The following is a 23,653-nucleotide window of genomic DNA, read 5'->3' as shown; positions in this document are numbered from 1 at the left end:
GAAATCTTTGCTTCACTTGCCAAACAAGACGCATACGGATGCCCAGTGCAAGTAAAGTCATGATTTTAATTTAGAATCATGGATTCTTGGACATTCTTCAGACGGTAATGCTCATCTTGTATGATGTGGACACGTTATTTTTTTTTTAAATATTAATTAATCGATCAAGAAATAATAATATACGTGAAAAAAAGTGTAAAAAAGTATTTTTGTTTATAAGGATTTTATCAAAAGGTTACAGGACTATGAAGTTTCTTAATTTCAAAAAAAAATTATGACAATACTTGTGTTTCGAAAATATATTATTAAGTTCTGTACTGCGAAGTCCTTAAAATTTTAATAGAATACGATTTTATTTGAATCTCAACAATAATAAAATCGGAATAATGAAACATAATAATGATTATATTGTTATTAAAAATATGTTGTGATTAAGAATTCAAAATTTTTATTATATATATAAGCCAATAAATATTAATAATAGAACAATATTCTACATTTATTCGACTACTAACATGATACGACTACTAACAATTTTAGTAAATAACCAATAACTACATGACAATATATTTAAAGTTAGAGGCAATCTAAACTACGCAATATTCGTTTAATAGAAGAAATTATTATTATAATATGTGTAAAATAATATAAGAGATTATTTTGAAGTATCTGGTCGTGGAGATATTCCTCTTTCGGAATTTGGTGAGCTTCCTCCGGATACACTTTGAGGGCTCCTATCACCCACCTTAAATAGAAAAAATTATATTTGATTCAAATAGTCATGAAGAAGGGTCGCTAGTATGGGACTTGCTACGATTACTTCTAAGGTATTTTAGTTGCCAAAAATATCTCTCTCTTCCAGATATATGCTGTTTTATTAATTATGCTTAAACTAAGTTTTTGATCATCACTATTAATATTTTTTTAAACACTAATCTACCTTATATTCGGAAAAAGTTGAGCTCGTGAAAAGAATATACAAGAAAATTAACGGTCTATCTTTTCAATTAATAGAGAATTATAGAATGGCTGTAATATACGAAACAAATTAGTTTGTAAGGTACGATAATAATAATATAATATTGACACACTTTTCACACACATTATCTTGCCCCATGTTAAGCATATATAGCCTGTGTTATGGGTTACAAGACAATGATATATTTAATACAATATACTTACTTAAACATACATAAATTCATACAAACATACATTAATACACTTAAACATCCATGACTCGGAAACAAACATCCATATTCATCATATAAATGCTTGCACCTACCGGGATTCGAACCCGGGACCTCTAACTTAGTAGGTAGGATCGCTAACCACTCGGCTATACAGGTTGTCAAAGATATGAGTCTCGTTCAAAATTAAAAGCTTAAGGCTATCTTAAATATCAAATATTTCACAAAAAGTAATAAAGATAAAACTATAAATATAAATTCTCTTCTTATACTGTATGGATATAATTACGTTATGTTTGAGTCACTAATATGCGAGGCTCAAACGCGCAAAGATAATTATAAGGTTAGAGCTGGAAACTAATTAAGTCAACTGTTTAACTCGGCAATGTTGCAAAAGCTTAGGAAAGGTATTTAATATTTATACAAATTATAGAAAACTTTTGTTATGAAAAATATATTATTTTGAAAGTTGTTTACATATAAGTTGTTTTTGTTTATATTCACATAAGTAATTAAAGAATATGTGATTGTAATTTGAAACAAAAACGAAAAATTGTGAATGTGATCAATTAATGTATCCTTGCTCCATATACCAACGAACTATACGAAAATAAGCCAAAAATCAATAATTAAAGATATTTGTATAATATATCAACATAATTTAATATAATATTAAATGATAACCCAAAATTGGTATTTTTATCTACTAAATATAAAATATCATGACATCATTACTAACGCTCAGAAGAATCAAAAACTATATGAAAATTTGTAAATATATTAACTTAATGTAACGATGAATTCTGTTAGTAATTAGTTCGTTTATTTAATTATAAAAAAAAAGAATCAATATACCTGTAGACCAGTGTGCAGCATATTCGCTATAGTTTCAACATCCAAGGTGGAACCTTGCGCAGAAATTTTCTTAATAGCTGACGACACGATGCAAATATCTCCTCGCAGCTCCCGCACAAGAGCTGTGATCTTTTGAGCGTTGCTAAGAACCTCTACACTCTGAGTATATGGATTGTACCGAACTCCAAAAGGTCTTTGGATGCTATCAGCAAATGCCCTGTAAAATAAAAAAAATATTACGGCTGAATCTGATAAATATAAATTTTCTTTGTCCTCTACCTACTTATGAAATAAAGTTTGGAAATTCCTAGAGGCTTACCTTTCTACCTAACCCTGAAAATGTTCTGGTAGGAGTAGGTGCTGTTTATTTCTGTACTATTTATAACTATTTAATAGTTTCTTCATAAATGAACCTGTTCGTTTTCTGTTTATTTTTAAAATTTTATTGAAGTTGGTTTCCTAAACATGGCCATTTTGGTTTCTGAAAGAGGAACAGAAACCTCCACCTCACCATCTCGGCTGCCCATTTGTAATATCAAAGGAAAGACAGAAGTTATTTTTTAAGTGGATCAACACACCTTATATGAAGACATCCAGTCCTCTTAGCATCTCCTAAGGCTCACATGGATAAAATTAATAAGGCGGTGAAATTATTAAAAACGTAAGCAAATGAGCTTGCAGTTAGGTGCTCTAGATATTGTAAAAGCGTCTTAAGCGTAGACGCGTAGAACCATACTTTGATAAAAATTAGGTAATGATCACCTAAAAAAAACACCGCTTCTACTACTTCGACAATACTTCAACAACAGGTGGTATGTACCATTACAAATGAGGTCATTTGAAAATCAATAAGGAATAATACGTATTAGTTAGCACACAAAAATATAAATTAATGTACAAATTTACGGACGAAAATATATGGAGGATGCGGGATTCGAGCCCGCGCCGTTCGGGTTATGTCCCAGCACTCTTACCAACTAAGTCAACCGTCCGCATGACGTATGATCCGTTAATCTTGGTATGTTTGTTCTACTCTCGGGTTGTGCTTAACATCTTCAAATATTAATATTTATAAAAATACTCAAATTGTCAATACTTAGAGCGCTTTCGCACTACGTCTGATCCGAATACCGATACCGGATCGGTATCCGAGAAAACACTGTCCGAAGTAGTCGCAGAACTATTTCTACGGTAGTTTACGCTCTAGATCCGGCTTCCGTCATCCGATTTCTTTCCGTCAACCTTTAGGAATAGTATACGACGACATCTGACCGTATTTTCACGGTTTCGGATCGGATGTATTGCGAAAGCGCTAGTTAAAGAATTACGAAATATTTTTATACAACTCACCTCATCTTTTCTTTGGCTTCTTCAAAAGAATCAGTATAGTAATAGGCATTTTGGTAAGCCGTGATGATACATTCTTCATTCACTGTAACATCTGGATCAAAACGCTTTATCTTTTCTTCTGTTGTGATAGCATGTTTCAATTCAGCTACAGATGAAAGAAGGCCTGCTCCATACACGCGGAACGAACCATCAGGTTGACGGCAGAGACCAAATTCGACAGTGAAGAAATACAACTAAAAAGATAACTAGCGATAATATAACGGTTATTCAAATTCAAATTCAAATTCAAATATTTTTATTCAAAATAGGATGTCAAATCACTTATTGAAAGTCAAAAAAAACTACCACCCATTCCAAAGTGAATGCCTCAGGCCTGAGAAGAATGGGCGCAACAAACTCAGCGGGCTTTATTTTTTCATCAAAAATATGTTTTACAATTAAAGTAACATTTACAAAGTAACATTGTACAATTAAACTTATTATTTAATAGCCTGAGGGCGGTCGCTCCATTCCCAATCTGTGGTATCATTAAGAAAGTCATTTATGTTACCTTTACCACACAAACGTTTTTTAACAATTCTTTTTAATAACGTAATACTTTTGTTTTGAACATTTTCTGGGATCTTGTTGTAAAAGCATATACATCGCCCCACAAAAGACTTACTAACTCGACTTAGCCGAGTAGTAGGCATCATCAGTTTATGTCTGTTCCTGGTGTTAACAAAAACTTAGAAAACAAAAACTAAGCTTTTAACTTCCCGTAGCACGAATTATGAGGTAAAAAATATTGGAATTGATAGAGCTTTAGTCCACGATTTTAATGATACCACTCTAATTACAAGGTAATGCACCGATCCAGAGAAAAAAGCATTATAACCTTACCTCAAATTATGACATTTTTAAGGGTTGGAATATTTTTATGGGAGGAAAGTAAGAGAAACGCCTAGAAACGTTTAATTTTACTGTTTTTAAATTTATAATTGACAAGTATGAGCATGTTTTAGCCTCCCGGCGACATGACAGCGCTCATCTACAGTTTTATTTACGTGATTAGCCCGTTTAAGTTAGAATTTTGTTTCGTTATTTTCTTAAAAACGGTGTATTATCTTGTAATAAGAGTGGTATCATTATAATCGTGGACTAAAGCTCTATCAACTACAATATGAACAAACAAACAAAACAGCTCTCCATAGGTTAGTACAGATTTGATAGACATAGCATCTATGTCTCTTAAGTAACACCGCTTATTTTTGGTTCAATCAAGAATCTGGAGTAGCTCTGCATTGTAATGGGCAGGGCGTATAATCAAGTAAACATTTTGCGCGTCATATCACTATTTCTCATTAAAAGCGAGATTCACTTATCAGTTACTCTGAAATCCTTTTCTGTAGAAATAGTAAACATTTGTTAACTATGATTAAACATTATATTCTCAAATTTATTTTCATAAACGAAAGGAGAGGAGTTAATTCTCTCATTTACTGAATTTTAGTCCAAACCAATAGTAAAACGCCCACTTGGGCGTGAAAGAAATACCGTAGCTAATTTATCGATGTCTTCATCAGAAGCCCCCAGTGATGCAAGACCTAGCTCTTGAGAAAACTGCGCAAAACTAGGGTTTGCTAGCAATGGCATATGTCCCAAAAGCTCATGACAGCAATCGCTGGAAATAAAATTAATTGTAAATTATTTTTTAATCCATTGAATTTAATTGATATACTAAATTACGTTGTCTATATATAGACAACGCACGTCGAACAAAAAAAAGAAGAAATATGGAAAATGCGACAAATTACACCGTAACAAGCTTCCTCTGATATGTCTATATTATGTTGTTTGAAATATTCTTAGTTAATATGCAGCTATGCGAAAACATTCGATTCGATTAGGTTCGATTTGGACAGTGACAGTTGACACACGACTAAGTAGAAAAGTGTGATTACATTGTCTTTAAGCACACTTCTGCCGTTCCTCTATCAGACTGCAAATGATATGTCCATGTGTATGGAACGTTATTGGTTATACAAAATAAAATTATGTTGATACTTCATAAAAAAAAGTTAAACTAATTATGTAATGGAATGATTTTTATATACTAAATGTTGTAAAATGATAGTGTATTAGTTTGGATTTCTAATTGTGATTTCCGAAGTTAAAATAATATTTCAAAGGAGAAACTACAATTTATTATAGAATTTATTATAAAAATAAATATTTAGCAAAGAAAAAACTAGCATTCAATTAAGCAGACTTCACTTACAAAGATTTATTTTTACTCTATCTTGATTAATAATATAGTTAAATAATATCAACACCTAGTAAGTATAATACTTCATTTATATCACAATAATTAATTTAAAATAGTGATAATTCTTGGTGTAATGATTCCATATAGTGAAATATAAAGCAAGAAGGATATTTTTAAGTTTTGACCATTTATTTAAGAGATGAGTCAGGAATAAATTGTCGCATACTTTTATGTGACTCAAATGTATGTTAATCTGTATAATATATATATTTTTACCAGTGGGAGGCCTCTTTGCATGGGTACCACAAATGTCCGACATGGGTACTTACCACAATGGCGCTTTTTCTGCCGTAAACAATAATGTGTAAGCATTACTGTTTTTCAGTCTCAAGAGCGCCGTAGCTAGTGAGATTACTGGGCAAATGAGACTTAGCATCGTATGTCTGAAGGTGACGAGCGCAATTGTTGTGCCACTTAGATTTTGTGTGTTTTTCAAGAATCCTGAGCGGTACTGCATTGTAATGGGCAGGGCGTATCACCATTAGATATTTATTATTATTATATTCAAATTTTGTTTTAATATAGAGTCTGGGTGGTAAGGATCACTCAAAACCAGCTAATGCATTCGTTCGTTAGTCATACTTTTTATCAAATAAAAAAAATTTAGTCACAGAAACAGGTATAATTTCGTAGGTGTAATAAATACCAGTAACTTATAATTTTATAAATGGCTCTGAACATTCTTACTATAAGGTAATCTATGACAAAATATTCCCGATAAAACATTCCTGGACATATTATCGTTTGAACTTATATTTATTTTATATCCGCAGAGTCTAGTATATAAAAATTTAAAATATACTATTTGCTTACGGTTCCGGAGTATAGAAGGGGTCCGAGGAATGACGAATGTACTGTGTACAATGAAATACTCTAAACGCCAAACCAGACAAAAAGTCTCTTGGCGAGAGATATCCGGCAACTGGCCGTAATTGAAAGCCAGTTTTACGCTTCAAAAATATACTGACATCTTCAAGCTGTAAATAGACCATTTATTTTATTTTCATAAATAACTATTTATATAACATATAGATTATATGATAAATAATACATATTACACAAAATAGAATTAAAATCTATACACAAGACGCTTTAGAAACACTTTGGTTAACATCAACTAATAAATATTTACTCCAATTCTTTATCGTGAAATTGTAATACTTTCATTTGTCAATTACTATATAATATGCATATTAGTATTAATTTAGCAACTGACGTTCAAGATGTCATAGAAATGTAACAAATGTAATTTGTCTTTATATGAGAATGCTGTGTATACTTGCAATTGGCAGTCATGTCTAAAATGGCTACTTTAAAATATTTTATTGTCAATGTTCTAATGTGCATTGCTTCAAGTGCACCCAAATAAATTAATAGATACACAAGCCAAAATAGTTTCCAATAATGTTTATTACATAGTGAATTTTTAACACAAGATTATTAAAAAAATGTTAATAATAATTAAAAATTATGTTTAAGCCATGGTTAGGTTATAGGAGCTATAACATACTTTTGGACATTTGAAGCAATTAATCTTAATACGAAAAATTTTAACTAAAGATAGAAATACACAAATAACATTCATAAACAAGATAAAAGTACAAATAATATTGACTCGTCAAGCAAAATATAATATTTATCTAAGCCCTCAAGAACAAACAGGCACAAACTATGGGAGAATAAATATTACGTTTGAGGCTACGCAGATATTTAATAAATTGCCTTAAGCTATAAAAGCAGCCAAATCGTTAATACTTTTAAAAAAATGTTAATAATACACATTTTTAAGTATTTTTCGTAAGCAATGATAACTAAATTGCGTCATTTTAGAAAATAATTTTAATTATTTGTGTTATTAAACAAAATGAAAAAAAAAATATAGGATATTTGGGTTATTATCTTTTATTTATGTTCTTTTATTAATTATTTAGGTAGCATATATGTTTGAGTCTGTTACTGGATAGTATTGACTCAGTAAGTGAATTTTGTAATTCTTTAACAGATAAATAAAGTTTCTCTAACCTGAATTTATGAATTATTTCAATGAACACACGGGAAAAGCTATTTAACCGTAAACATAAAAAAATATTTAAGGTTAAATAAAATTATTGAATTTTGAAACAAACCAATTATATATTTTGGTAAAAAACAAAATTTTTATCACCCTTATGCCTTATGTGGGTATTCGCCTACGAATTCTGACGCCTACGGCGTGGCGTGGACCAAGAAGGTCAGTGCCTACGCTAGCTCGCGGCTACTAGATTACTTACAGGATGTTCTGAAATGATGCTATGGATTATTGATGTATTTAGGTGTGAGATATTTTTATTTTTGAATTCATTATTATGATACGGTTAAGTAGTTCTCCCCTGTGTTCATTTAATGTCGCTATTGTAACGCCACGCTGTATATCTCTTTCCTTTAATACTGGTTATAGACTATGACGAATATCTGATTGTAGATAATCACTCCCACTTTATGAACCACCTTAGGATCTTCACGCAAATATACTCTTAATAAGATATATATACTACCTGAGGTAAGTTGTCTTCTCTATAGCCGCAATACTTCACCAGTAAGGGCCAGTTCTCCAAATACTCCTCACAAGCATGTTTCTGGTAAAGCTTAAACAATTCTCTAAATACAATGCCCCTAAAAAAACATGTTTTATTTTATATTTCTACATTAAAACATGATTATAACAACTTTTAATATGTAAGGAATAATCTTAACGATTATTTAAATGTAGCTTCAGCTTCGTTCGCAATAAAGTCAAAATAACTCTATTTCGGTAATTATATTTATATAATTTTCCTTACTCCTGACATCATACAGAATACATAATTTTAAAGACTTTGACTTTCAATAAGTGATGTCACATCCTATTTTGAATAAAAATATTTGAATTAGAATAAGTATGGATAACTGAGTATCAACACAATTCCAAGTTTTTTAAGTTTTCTGCAAGTTAAAGTTTAAGTTAGACGCACAAAAATATTCAGATGGGAGTAAGATTATAACTATTATAAAATATAAGCAATTCAAAAATTTGCCAACTACTGGCTAGTTGCTAACAACATAAGTTACCTCGATTTCAAGAATCACCTTTGGGGGTCTACTCTCTTTCTCCGAAGCGAAACTTATTAAACGAACTAAATTTAAATGAATTTTCAGTAATGACCCTACTCATTTTAGTTATCAGACACCGACGAAGTTCGGTTCTAAAGATAATATTCGTGAACGAGTAGTGAACGTTTGACATGAATATTATTTTTAACCGACTAATTTGAAGTGTTCTATTTCATGCCAACCATGAATTAGATCTATATATATTTACATATCTATACTATACACGCAATGTAAACATGTCAACTTAGTACTTTCGGATTTTTCTATTTATAATGAAGTTTTCTAAAAATAGTTCGCAATGATGGACCTAATAAATTCATCTAATAAAGTGCTTCTTAATACACCTCGCAATCGCGTTACCTACTCGTTCGTTAAGGAATAATAAAGATAAAGTTCTACCTTATCCTTTCTAACAGTTGTACTAATGCAGCTTATAGCTTATACCCTTCGACCTGCCTGTAGCGCTTGAGGCGACAAAGTAGCTGATTTTGGGCGAACCTGTCTGCTTCATTCAGATTGAAGTTAATCCCCTGTCAACTAGGAAATATCAATTCCACCCCTTAAACATAACTTATGTAAAACACAGCAGGCTTTAATTTATTTCAGTATCCTTATCTATAGTTAACACTGCCGAGCCTTTTTGAACTACTACTTTTCTTTGAAGTTAAACAAGTTTTTTGGTGTGGTGTGACGCATTTTTTTGGTACTTCTCTCAGAAAAGTTATTCTTATAGCTTGTACTTTTGTGTGTACGTTAATTTATTCAGATTAGTAGTGAATAACGAGGATTGTAAGCATATAAACTGTTTTCCACCCAAGAATTTTGAAAATATTGGCATTGTTACATAGATGGCAGCCGTTTAGTGTCACCTTAAGTCAGTAATTTCACTAATACTAAATTGATTGCGCAAGCGGCGCCGATTTATTCCACGTTCTAAATGTTCTTCACGTAGAGCAGCTTCGATTAAAAGCATTCTTGAAACCAAATCAAGCAAATTTGCAACATAATCCACAATATGTTTAGTAAAATTAACGATAAACTTACGAAAAAACAGCTGTGATATATAAACTTTAGGTCGCAACTTAGCGAAATTTTAGAGCGAATAGAACCGTGGTAGGAAACACACTCGAAACTTCGTTTTTCGTTGAATAAGAGTAGATCTATTGTCATGATAATCGCGACAACGTCAAAGTATCCGTAAACTGATAAAATCCTAGAATAGTGGTAAGTTTTCCACTACAAGAAATAACAATAATTAAAGCGGCCAATTGCGAGTCGGACTCGCCCATGAAGTGTTCCATAGCAGCAAGTAACATAATATAAAAGTCGTCGTAGTTCTTTGTAACGATTTATGACGTATTAAAAAAAACTACAAGATCTCATTCAAACCATATTTCGGTGGAAGTTTGCATGTTAATGTACATCACATATTTTGTTAAGTTTTATCATTCGCTTATTTTGTAAGAAGTTATAGGGTTATATATATATATATATGTATCATGATGTAAAAACGGAACCCTTATATATATATATATATATATATATATATATATATATATATATATATAAGGGTTCCGATATAATACATCAATAATCCATAGCATCCAAGTTATAGGGTTATATATATATTTATACATATATATATATATAAAAACGGAACCCTTATATATATATATATATATATATAAGGGTTCCGTTTTTTGCCATTAATTGGCTACGGAACCCTAATAATAAAAGCCTGTACTATGGGTGCCAGACAAAAAATTATTTAATAAGGCTTTTATGCTTTCCATCTTTTATTATAAACATAAAAAACAATATTATATACATACAAATTCGAACACGTGAACCCTAGCTCAGAAGTGAGGGTCAATAACCACTAAGCTATATTGTCAAGTGCTTTGAATGTTCAAAATCATATATATTTTTATCTTTTTATTTTTTAAATCAATATGTGTGTCTGTATATGGGATGTATCTAACGGCTGTTTTCAATAACCTATCTACCCTTAGTTTACCTTACCAATACATTGCTGTAACCGTTTAATGACAAGATCTTATCTATCCCTAGTTATGTCCAATACAGTTATAGTCCAATGCTATTAATAGGTTATTGAAATGTAAGTAAGCATAAAATGATAGATGTGTCTACGTCTAGTATGTCAAACTGAGGATAGATAGGTTATTGAAAACGGCCGTAAATCAACTAACGAACTGATTAGGTAGCGAAAGGTATATTTTATTTTTTATTTATTGGCAAGTTCACTATTGAAAATGAGCCATAGTAAAACTTGGACGGGATAAAAAAGCGAATAATATAAATTAACATTTTTACTCGAGGAATTAATAAAAGCTCATAACTTAAACCAGGCTAAATACTTGTGCAACGTCGAGTGGCTAATTACGTCTACAGTCTGTTCTTATTGCAAGTTCAGGGTAAAGGTCACAACTTAACACCAGTGTTGCCCCATTTGTAAACAAAACTGTAAATAGTAAAGCGTTCCTACTAATTGTATTTCAATATTAGCGCCTAGCGGTATACATATTGAGCTAGTTTTAGAATATTATATTATCATGTATGATGCAGAGTGTTATAATTGTACTATTTGTATCGAAAATGAAACTTCGGTGATGCAGTGGGGCGAATCATTGACCTTTATCACGGTGTCAAACCTCGCCTGCCACATTCCAATGTATGTTTATCTTATATCCTTCCGTAATCGGCAAGTGCTTCCGCGCCGCGGTATGCCATAGATCGGCGCCCGCGCAGCGGCCTATCAATGCGTAGTATTAAAATTAGGATGATATGAGTGAATGTATAAGAAAGCTATTGAAACAAGCTATTAGACCATGCAAAATAAACTATCTCTTAAATAGAATGAGGGTCAGAACTTGGTCAGGGCGTAGTGTGATGTACGGCACTTTCGATGTATATGAAAGATCTAGTACGAAAGGGCTCGTCCCAATTTTGGAAGGATATTATAGTATTTGTTATTTTAATGTACCACATTTGTTTTTGAAGTTAATTTTTTATTATAAATTTTTAATTTATTAATTATGCTTATTTTGTGGACGAAGACCCTAATGGACGTAATTCTAAGACCACAGAGCCGGGGGCGGTTAAAAATGAGCGCTGTTGGGATTAATGTACGCGAAGCAGTAGAAGCTGAGCCGCTACTCTTTGTATTCATTTAGTTTGTAATAATGTGTAATCTCCATGTTATTCTGTATTTTTTATTATTTGAAAACAATAATACATTTATTTTATTCAGTTTATTCGATAGCATTTATAAGTTTGACAACGTTTCTTGTGCTACAAGAAGTTATGTATGTATTATATAATCAGGCTACCAATACTTAAACCCTTTAACCCATCGCCAAAAAAATTAAAATAATAATATTATTTACAACTTGTATCAATCAATCAAATTCTTTATTTGCGTATAAACATGGTATATGTTACGATGGTATAATCTTACAGTTTCGCATGTTGCGCCAGGCTTAACTAGGCATGCAAATTAAGTTAATACAGTAAATAAAATAAGGTAAATAACACATAACAAGATTAGATGATATATGTCTACATGTCAGAAACAATAAATATTAATTATCATAATACTAAAAAATATTACAGACTCACATAACAATAAAATAATAACAGACTAACATAATAATAATAAATATTGTCTAATTAATTATTAACAAAAAGTTTCACATTTTATGTTATGACATTACCCGCACCATACTTGTATTCACCCATACTTCACCTGGGTAGAATTTAATAAATGAAAAAAATGATTTTTTTTATATTTAGTACTACATATCATGAATTGAAGGTACTAATGAAGTAAGAAAATGTTTAGCCATTCCCTTCTTCTTCTAAATTATAAGTCTTTAACGGGTGGCAATAAAAACTTCAAAGCGACTTTATTGTTAGCTGGTTTTTTCAACCACATTCAAAGGTACCCCAATAAGTAGGTACAAATGAAATTAATACCATAGAAATATCAGGACACCATAGTAAAAATATATTTGCTTGTGTTAACTAAACATTGTATATAAGTGGACTTCTTGTACTTAAAACTTCTATTCCTACAAGAATAAAAAGATGTGTTAATTAACCTGTGGTCAAATATTATCAATAAATAATGTGAATTATTATGTACATTTATTGTCGTCGAAATATTCATGTTTGCTAATCAGTAATTTAAAAAATGTTGTGGAGAATTTTAATTTATAATAATATATTATGTATCTGAAGAGTAAATGCGATATATGCAATGTGCATGAACCTCTAAACTGCATATGAAGTCCTGGTACGTGTTGCTAGGATGACACATGATTTCAACCGCTATGTAATGTCTTTACATTACTATCACCGCTACCATATTTATGTTCTCCTGGTGGTATAAGGTATACTCGCCAATGTTAAAGATCAGCAAAATCAGTAAAAGTGGTAGAAAGTTTGTGAGCATCAAATATAAATGAGCTGCGTCGTCAGCTATATAATAATACAGCTATTTTAAAAAGTAAAAAAGCTTTTCAAAAGTAACAATTTATCGTTAGGAAATATCCATCGACGGGAAATTGAATCCATACTATTTGAAATATATGAGAGTTATTCGAAGCAGGCTTAATGACCTCTACATTAGTTTTCGTATCTAACTTTAGAATAGTATAATATAATCTCTAACTCGAAGTTAACTTTTTACTAACTTTAATGGAGAGATGTGTAGGAGGCCTCATCCCCCCTAACTTTGCTTGTTTCTAGTTTTGAACTATTATGATAAAATGTTGTAATTTTGATATAGTTTGTGTGTTTTCATAATAACTCAACTACGTCATAACGGCTAACTTTTTAGATTAAAATTGAGTACACAGCTTATGCGCGTGTTAAGAGTAATAATATGATTTAACAGGACAGTAAGGTTAACCTTTGAAGTTTGAACAATAATTAAATTATGTCTCCTCAAACTCTATAACTACGCAAAACATATATTTACAAAAATATTCAGAAGCGCAATTATATTATAAACATTATGAATTTTGTTAAACTAGATTTTAAACTTATTTATTTATACAATCACCTCAAAAAATAATAACAAAAATAAATTAGGAAAACGTTCGTCCCTAAAGGCCATCTCTGCAACGTCCCGCTAATTCCATACCTAAACGCTTCAAATTGTACTTAAGATGATTTTGAGCTCAGTCAGTCTGATAAAATAAAAATAAACCCTATTTTATAAATTTTAAATGAATAAACCGATTTTGACGCAGTTTTCAGTCGACTAGCTGATGGCGTTACCATTTAAAAACTATTCCAAAATTTTTTTCTTAGTTGTTTTCAGATTTCTCAAGATCTACCGTTCCAAATTGTATTAAAAATCTTAGTTGGGTCAAGCCCTTTTTTAAGAATTAAGATTAGCAACACACACACACACACACACACATATACATACAGACAACATCTTAAAAATCGTCAGGAACGCATCTTAGAACCTTAAGACGTCGAGATCTGATGAAAACTCGATTTTCGAAAAACGAGCTAAAACCAATCTCTTTCCAATTTCCTGAAAATTTTCAATTTTCTTAGCGGGAAGTTAAAAATGCTTGATGAGCTTTTTTTGCCCGTTGAATAAAAATATTTGAGTTTGAGTCTTAGTCCAACTTCCCATTATTATCGTGATATTTTTTTTATCCAATAAAAACTTCTGTAAATGCACTGAGCTCTTTTAATAGGGTATATGCATGATTTTAAAAAATATTTATATTCTATCATTTACATCCTTAAAGTTATCAAATACATCAAATTATTGATAAAAACATTCTTTTTGATTTAAAAAAATATATATAAAAATATTTTCGGGCAATATATTTCGGCTAGTCAAACGAGCTATTTTGCGCGGGGCTTCTGTGACTACAGAGTCTATATAAACAATCTATATTGTACTAATGAATGTAGATACCACGGGTCACACTCCTCCATGTAACGCTCGTTCGGGTAAAGTCGGCTATAGTTGACTATGCGGGACTCAATAGGTGACTATGAGGATTTCATCTATAGTTATATTATTTTCATTAACATCATCAGCTGAAATCGTATCACCGAGGAATTCGAATCGGTTTTGCAATTCGAGTTGAAAGTTTTCCTAGTTTTGGATCTGGATAGGTGCAGGTCGGAGTCATCTCAGTTACGTTATTGACGAGAGACTTGTGAACGGTTAACCCGAAACCACCCCTCGCCGGTCGCTCTCCCGGAAGCAGAGAAGGTGCAATTTAGGATTATCGAGTCCTCACCCTGTCTTCGAACCTCAGATAACCCCACGACACCCCATCGTAATCTCTACCATTGTCACACGAGAAAATTTTCATATTGTCTACTAGGCTTACCCGGAAGACATTGTATTGCCATATAAATTTATACAAGAAAAGTTGCAAAAAAATTTTTATTTATCAATCTGCTTCGGAGGAGTACGGCAACTAATATTATGACATGAGAATTTTATATGTAATATAGTTATACTCACCATGTCTTGATTTCCGTTTCAGTATATTGTACTCGGGGTATGGGGTGACCACTGAAACAAATTTTAATAAGTAATTGAAAAGACACAACATTATAACCATTTTTGACACTGATAACTACGACACACTTAAAATTTCTTGCTTCTGCAGGTATCAATGTTAATGAATGAAATTCTTCTTTACATAATTTCAATTTACATAAAAATACTCAGTCTTAAAACCTTATTGCTTTCTTTAAACAAAAAGCGAACACCTTACAAGCTACATAAGCATAAAATGCTCAATACACAAGTACTATATTTAAAATACGAAACTGTAATAAATACATTTTATCTACATACCTTTAAATATTAGGTAAGCTCTAAATATAACAATAAAAACAAATAAAAAAGGAGCAACTATGCATTTAGTCACCAATGCTATAGCAGCCTGAAGGTACATCATTTTCTTCTTTTCTTTTAACGTAGAAGTTGCTGTGGAATTGGAACCCACCCATAAATTCTTATATTTAGTAGAGTAACATCTCAAGTCTGTTTCCTAAAACGCAATCATCAGGGTTGGGAAACTGCAAATGACGTTGAGGAATTGCAACAGGAGATTTGAATAAATTTTCTACGGATCATGCCTCATTCGGATTAAAGTTTACTGGTTAAAAGGGTTTAAGTTTACAGAACGTGGGCTGAATCTTTAAAAAAATGCTTAATATTTAATTCAAGAAGTTGGAGGGAGATTCAGATAAACAGTTGAGTATCTTGCTTGCATTAAGATTTTATTTACCTACTTTAAATATCTATTAGTTGTAATTGATAAACAAGTGTAAAATAAGCTCTTCTATGTCAATAATACCACTATCATGACCTTTTAATTTCAGATAAATTGAATGCAATAGCCGTGTCAGGTAAAATCAAATCAAATTAAAATCACTTTATTCATGTAGGTCACGGAATGATACTTATTAATGTCAAAATGGTTTTTCTTATTAAATCTACTGCTACTTCGTAAAGGATTGAGCTAATGAGAATAAGTAGAAAGAAACTAATTGCCACTCTTTTAAATTAAGAAGTTTATCTACGGTAAAGAATAGATTGATAAAAGAGTATCTTTCTAGAAAATAACACTCTTCAGATCCAATTAGCAGGCAACCAAAATAGAAAGCTTTTTAGTTCGTATTCGTATTGTTTCTTAATGGGGCATTTCCCATTTAGGTCACTGTATACATTCACTTGTCATGGTTGAGCATAATTATGGTTTTAGTTATTTGAATATAATTCGGGGCAGTATTCTAAAACCTATCAGTATATAGAAAACTAGTTCACCAGGCGAATACTTTGTATCGATAGGTAGTATAGAGAAGAAACAATTTTAATGATTGTTAAACTTTCAATACTCCACATAAAGTAATAATATCAGTTTTATAACCTTTGTTTATATCATATATTTTTATAAAATTTTATTAAATTTACAATACAAAAATAGATTGGGCATCCTTAATCCTAATATCAACCCATCTATTTATTAACAGCGTTATTCTTATTTAACAAGACAACAAAAAAGTTGAACTGTTAACAGATTGCAGTTTCAATTTTACATATTTGTTTTGGAAAATCTATGATTTCAAGGAATTTTGTCTTTAGCACAGAGTAGGGATCGATACTTTTATGGCCGTTCCCAATATACTATCTACATATAGAGATAAATTACTACCTTCTACTGTCATTATAATAGTAATTAGCTATCAATAATCTGAAGCTGTCCTAATATAGCCAATAAGTCATTCTTATCGCCTTATATTGAGACGGGTGAATTGCAATTTCCATACAAACTTTATACCGCTGGTAGGCTATACGTCGTCCCATTGACAGACAGCGTGATCGGATAAGGTGAGATACCGTCGAAAGTTATGGCGTTACAAAAAAATACACCTCTTTGAAGATAATAATAATAGGAGATAATGAACGGCAGTAGAGATAAATCATACTGGTTGTAGTTTAGCTCTTTACCGCTAGACGCCAGTAAAAATAAAATTATTTTTCAGTTGCCTTCAGTTGGAGTTGCCTTGTTTTACAGTAGTACCTCGCTGGAGGTCTTAATTCGATAAACATCAATTAATGTTGAAAATTATATTATTATCAGAGTGTTCCTTACTAAAACACAATGAAACGATAAACTATTCGACAGTCAAAATCTGAAATTTAATTTACAACAATATTTTTTATCAAAACTCAATAATTTAATTCATATTTATATAAAATGTTTAGTTATTGTTGTGTGATATTGGCAGTTAATAAAAATTTCACTCTGTACAAAGAGCAACAATACTGTTACGGTGATGATTATATTATTCGAAAATGTAAAAATTTATCAACTTTTATTTGTATCTTTTGAGCGGTTACGAATATGTTAACGACTAGCAATAGAGCTAGCAATCTTTTTGACCACAAAGTAATAATCAAATATATTATGTATGAGCTTTATATTATTAGTAAGTAGAAGTTTACTATATTAACTAAACACAACTAAATCCTGTCTTAACTCTGTTTTACTTGAATTATTGTTTCAAACAAGCATTGCGCAAGCAAGTGTTAGCCACTTGAAAATAAATATTAACACACTGCAGCGTATTCTTATTATAATATAATAACGAATTTAACACATAATATCTTAATATATATAAATCTCGTGTCACAATGTTTGTCCTCAATGGACTCCTAAACTAATGAACGGATTTCAATGGGGATTACTTTATGGAGTGCAGTTTAGTCCAACTTAAGAGATAGGATAGTTTTTATTTCCAATATTTGTTTTGTTTGGACATATTTTCTGTGAGAGTATTTTTGACGCGCGGTTTGACAGTTCTGCTGTGAAACAATTTCATTGTAACAACAAATAGCATTTTTTACAATTTAATTCTTGATGTTTTGAAATATTATTGACAAATTCCTATAAAACAGTATTTATTTTATAATCTACAGGACAACGTCTGTCGGGGCAGCTAGTATATTATATTAAATTCATTATAGTTTGATTAATAATTAAATTCATACATACTATTTATAGTTATTGGCGATCGCAGCAAATTGTTCGCGCCTCTTGCGATATACAGGATCTTTGAAGCCGGGATGATCAGCATCTAGCTCTGCACCATACATGAGCACATTTTGGGCACGGTCTAGGTCGGATATCTTCCGCGGGAACCAAGGCATTTCACCAAAATCTGGGATGCAGTAAACACAAAATCAAAAATCTTTAGACTTATTAATCAAAGCTTAACTCAATTATCACCCTGTTCCACATTAGAAAACCTAGTTCGAGAAATTGATATCGAGCCTTAAATATTAATAAGTAATATTTTCTATACTGCATAAGATAATTGTATCATTTTGTAACAAAAGCTATCTATTATCTAAAAATTATTTATATTTTAAAACCGACATTCCAACGGCAATTTTTGACATAGACTTAACAACAGTATTGCTTGCACGCGAATTTTTGTCGCTTAGTAAGCATGTTAGGTACACAATTTCTTATGTTTTTAAAGTGATAACCCTCACTTCTAGGATTAATACACAAATAAAATTTGAAAACAAAATTTTATGAATGATGCGGGACTCGAACCCACTCGAACTCTCGCGTTCCGTGCGATTGCTAGCCCAACTAAGCTAACCGTTTGAGTGACGTATCGTCATAAAATCTTGTTTTGTTTTCAAATTTTATTTGTGTATTAATCCTAGAAGTTAGGGTTATCACTTTAAAAACATAATAAATTGCTTAGATTTGCAAGAGCGACATCTCAAGTCAATTTCCTAATATGCAAATATTGGGGTTGAGCAGGTTATCAACTGTAAAGTGGATCCTGTAGATGAAGCCACAACCTGAGAGTTGAACAAAACAAACAAGATTTTATGACGATACGTCACTCGAATGGTTAGCTCAGTTGGGCAGAGAGTTGAGAGCACTCGCACGAAATAGGATTTGTTCCTGTTTCGTCACGCAAAGTTTCGCCCCACAGAAAAAATTCTTGTTTCGCCCCAGATTTTATTCCTGTTTCGTCCCGAAAATAAGAAAAATGAACGATTTAATATTTTATTCTTGTTTCGTCCCACTTTTTGTTCCTTATTCGCCCCGGGTAGTAATTTATGTGTTTTACAACATGTTTTGTACGGACAGCATACAAAATATTTTAAAAAACATATTTTTGACGATAAATATTATTAATTAACTTAACAAGTTAGTATTCAATACCAGAAATCAATAAATGGAAACAGGAGCCTTTTAACTAATTCAAATTTTACTTATTCAAATTGTTATATAAATTGGTTTAAAAACTCAATATCTTTAAAAAAAACTTTATATTTTAAAACCTTTTTATTAATGTAACTGATGTGTGATTATTATTTACCTACTTTATATTTTAAAACCTAATAATTTATGTTACTGATCTGTGATTTTCATTGTGATTTTTTTACTTGTATAGCGGTCTATATTAGGATGATAACTTTGAATTGTTGATAGAATAGTTAATAGACCTGTCTGTGATTTGAACCTATTAATAAATATTCTTTATATTATGATGATTATACAATCTTATTAATCCTTAAAATCCTAACTTTTATCTACCGCTTTCTCCACCTTCATCTTGATGCATGGATTTCGGAATCAAGATAATTTTACTATGTACTTGGTCCGTTTATGATATTTTTGTGCCAAGTTTTATCGTTATATTTTTGAGACAACCTAAAACAGCTGTGCCGCAATCTGCAAGAACATAATATCCTGTAATAGGTTTATGAACACCTTTCATGCCATCGTTTGGTCTTGGGTAAACTATTGCTTTTATATATATCTAGAATATTGTTGTAATTCACATTTTTTTTTGGCTGTACAAAAGTAACATTTTAAAAAGTGGGACGAAACAGGAATAAAAATCAACGTGGGACGAAACAGGAATGTGGGACACAAACCCGGGCCGAAACAGGAACAAATCAACGCGAGAGGTCGATGGTTGGAGACATTTAATAAAATTTTGTTTTCAAATTTTACAAGTTTAGATACATGCATTTCTGTGTTCAGGTTTATAATAATTATTAAGTGCCAGTGCTCAGCAACATAGACAATGCATATTTTAGTCTATAATCCGAGCAAAGTGTGACAGGGTTGATTCGTATCACGGTACGATAAGAATTATCAGCTGATGATAGCACTTAATGGTTTAAGAAACCAGGTACACCCTAAAAAAATTACCCCAGATTGTAAGATAATTATTCTGTCCCAATAAAGAAATGCTAGTATTCACTTTATGAGAAATGCACCAAGTAAGTATGATTTCTGTCTTTTTAATTAAAACCCATCATCAAGTATGATTGAAATTTATACACGGAATTAGTTCTGGAAAGCATTGCTTACCAAAGCTAGCAGCAGCGGACAGAGGTGTTGATGGTGGAAACTCTTCGCCAGAAGTGTTGGCGACCAGCTCAAAGTCCTGGACTTCTCTTTTAAGCATTCGCTTTAGCTGCTCCATTCTCCGAGGATCACATTGCACGTCCACCAGGATATCAGACTAAGAATTTAAATAATAAAAATTATGCTTACAACTGCGTGTACAACTCAGGTCTATAATATTTTATTGAAAGTATGTAAACTGTACAACTCAGCCGAGAATTAATATTAAATTTAAAAAGAAACAGTCTACAGATTTGAAAAAGTACATCTTATTTTCGTATATTTATTAATTCCATTTTATTTAAAAATTATAATATTAAAATTATAACAAACATTTAATTTATGTTCTGAAATTTTAAGTATTAAATACGCATAGCAATCAAATCAAAATTATCACAAAAAGAAATATCAAATCAGAAACTATATTTAAATTTTAATTGTAATACTTTCTTCGCTTGCACACTGCTAAGTAAAAATATAATATAATAGTGCATTACTTACGGCTGAAATTTCAGTCGCGGACTTTCTAGATTCAATATGGAGAACATTGATACCCAAGTCTTGAAACACCGACAAGACCCTGACGAGCCCCCCAACCTGATTTTTAATAGAAAAAATTACAGAAACTCTCTCTCCCTCTTGAGTTGGTTGATGTTGAGCATGAATCTCCCCTAACTTAGGGTGATGAGGTGATTCATTCTTAACCTGCCAATCAGAACCATTTCTATACAACCATAGTCCTAAAAGACCTTTACCAGAGCCACTCATTTTAATTCGTTAGTTCCTGTTTGATGTGCAAAGATCTGTGATGTACTGCGATGTGTCTGTTCCCGAAGTCTCCTTATAAAGAGATGAGGCGCGGGAGAATCACAGGAGGGTGGGTATATTTGATTGGCTGAATCAAGTGTTCACAGTAACTTGGAAAGTCTTTTCACACCGTTAAGTCACGGACACACTTTCAAGATTTTGATGTCAACGTAATTTGGGTTATTATTCTTTAACTTGTCGATTGTTATTTGTTGTTTATTTTATTTTATAAATGAAATTATTATCTTCGTCATAGAAAGTAATAAAATATTTAATATTAGAAAACGAGCGTGTACAATATTCTCTCCCTTACTTACTACTCCTTCATATATGGGGTAATACATATACTTTATCTACAAAGTATAATCCATGCGTACGAAGTTGGACGTTCAAAAAAACTACTTATTAATTCTCATAATAATTTCCATTTCCTTAGGTTCTTTTTTTCTGTAAATAATTTTGTTTTAGGTAATTGACAGTTCTCTTCCCATATTTATCTTCTATATATATAAGAGATTTCCACGTACATAGTCACTCATCACGATATCTCTGGAACCATTAGAGCTAAATACTTGAAATTTCAAGGAATATTCTTTTCACCGGGTAGAGGTCAGCTAAGAACGAATTTTCCAAAATTCCATCCGCAAGAGTTTTTTTCTTTTATTATGAACAGAACAACGTCTGTCGGGTCAGCTAGTTATTAAAATTTGGCGAGTATTATTATCAAATTTATATATGACTGTCGTAAGCTCAAGGGTCTCAAGAATTATTAATTTCGGTTAAAATAGTAAATTTTGCTTTTTCATATAAAGAGCTGATCATAATTTTCCTTATTTTTATTTAATTGTTTTTAATTATCTTAACTGCAGGTTATAAATATCTTATGTATATATTATTTAATTTGCAGGACCTTCTAAAACTACTAATGCCATAACCGATGAAAAAGTCAGCTAGGGAGCTAGGGCATGTACATAAATTATTAAATATTAATTGAAATTTGACTATGCTTAGTTTGCTCAAGATCGAAAAAGATGATTGTGTATTTTAAGAGTTCACCTCAAATTTAAATCTCATCGGTGGTTTTGTTTGACGTGATTATCCAAAATCAAATAAGAGTAAAAAAAACTTACCGTGTTTCCCCGAGTTTAAAACTAGTCAAATCACCGTTTCGTCCCCATTGATCCACTAAAATTTCATCCAAATTGTTGTTCCAGTCATTTCTGAGATGCGCAAAATATATTAATAACAAGCGTTGTTCATTTAATATTAGATATTCATATTATTATATTATAATTGAATACATATATATCTATTCTTTTACATATTCAGGCTATAATTTATTTATTACTAAATAATTATATTCAATCAATTGATTCAGTTTATCAAATATATTAAATTTTCATCTTGTCTGTTCTAGCCTTGACGCACACAGATGCAGCTCAATACACTTACACCCACCTCGAAAACTTACATTGGTTTAACGTTTCGCTTGCTGTATTTATTACCATTGTTTAGCGAAAAGCGGATTCGCTGTCATTTATTATCGAACTGACCCTCCTAGCAGTTACCATGTTAGCATTTAGATTATAATACTATAGTATAAGTACATTTATAATATTATCTTTATGGTAAATCTACACGAGTGATCATTGTACATCGTCGCATTGTAACGTCGTGAAAAACTTGCATCACTAGGATATCATTATTAATAAATAAACAAAGATTTTTTTACAACATTACATATTGATTAAAGTTGTTGTTTTGTGATGCTGAGTATTATTATTAAAAAGATAAAAAATCAATGAAAGAATCTGTTTGTAAGATTATTTTTCTCGCAGTAAACAGAACGATGAAAAGTTTAGAAACATATTGCAGTGATAGCACGAAAATATCACGACAAGTACCTAACGGCGAAGAAACTGCAAACCGTACTGACGCAGTAGGACAACCGCTAGGGGGTGAAAGGGGAACGGGAGGTGGCTTCACCTGAACCTTGCTGGAAGGTCCAGAGATAATGTGGCCCTGTAGTTATTATATGGGGGCAATGGAATGTT

The 23,653-nt window shown here is 31.4% G+C and overlaps 1 protein-coding gene across 2 annotated transcripts; it reads right to left on the bottom strand.

The window, feature by feature from the left end:
* Positions 1-323: 323 nt before the first annotated feature.
* Positions 324-22,813, bottom strand: LOC126978924 (tryptophan 5-hydroxylase 1). 2 transcript variants are annotated; one of them, XM_050828050.1, is made up of 11 exons: positions 22,730-22,813; positions 21,294-21,389; positions 20,757-20,910; positions 18,402-18,567; positions 15,356-15,406; positions 8,235-8,352; positions 6,514-6,677; positions 4,929-5,055; positions 3,393-3,625; positions 2,043-2,259; positions 324-745 (listed from the first exon to the last, which is right to left on the bottom strand). In XM_050828050.1, exons 3-11 carry the CDS (start codon positions 20,869-20,871, stop codon positions 656-658), a joined length of 1,281 nt encoding a protein of 426 aa, XP_050684007.1. In that variant the 5' UTR covers positions 20,872-20,910; positions 21,294-21,389; positions 22,730-22,813; the 3' UTR covers positions 324-655. The 2 variants fall into 2 exon arrangements, with proteins under 2 accessions (XP_050684007.1, XP_050684006.1); XM_050828049.1 differs by lacking the exon at positions 22,730-22,813 and having other exon boundaries at positions 21,294-21,592.
* Positions 22,814-23,653: the final 840 nt, after the last annotated feature.

The sequence above is a fragment of the Leptidea sinapis genome, chromosome Z, assembly GCF_905404315.1.
Source record: "Leptidea sinapis chromosome Z, ilLepSina1.1, whole genome shotgun sequence".
Classification (NCBI taxonomy): domain Eukaryota; kingdom Metazoa; phylum Arthropoda; class Insecta; order Lepidoptera; family Pieridae; genus Leptidea; species Leptidea sinapis.
This window is presented reverse-complemented; position numbering and strand designations above follow the sequence as displayed.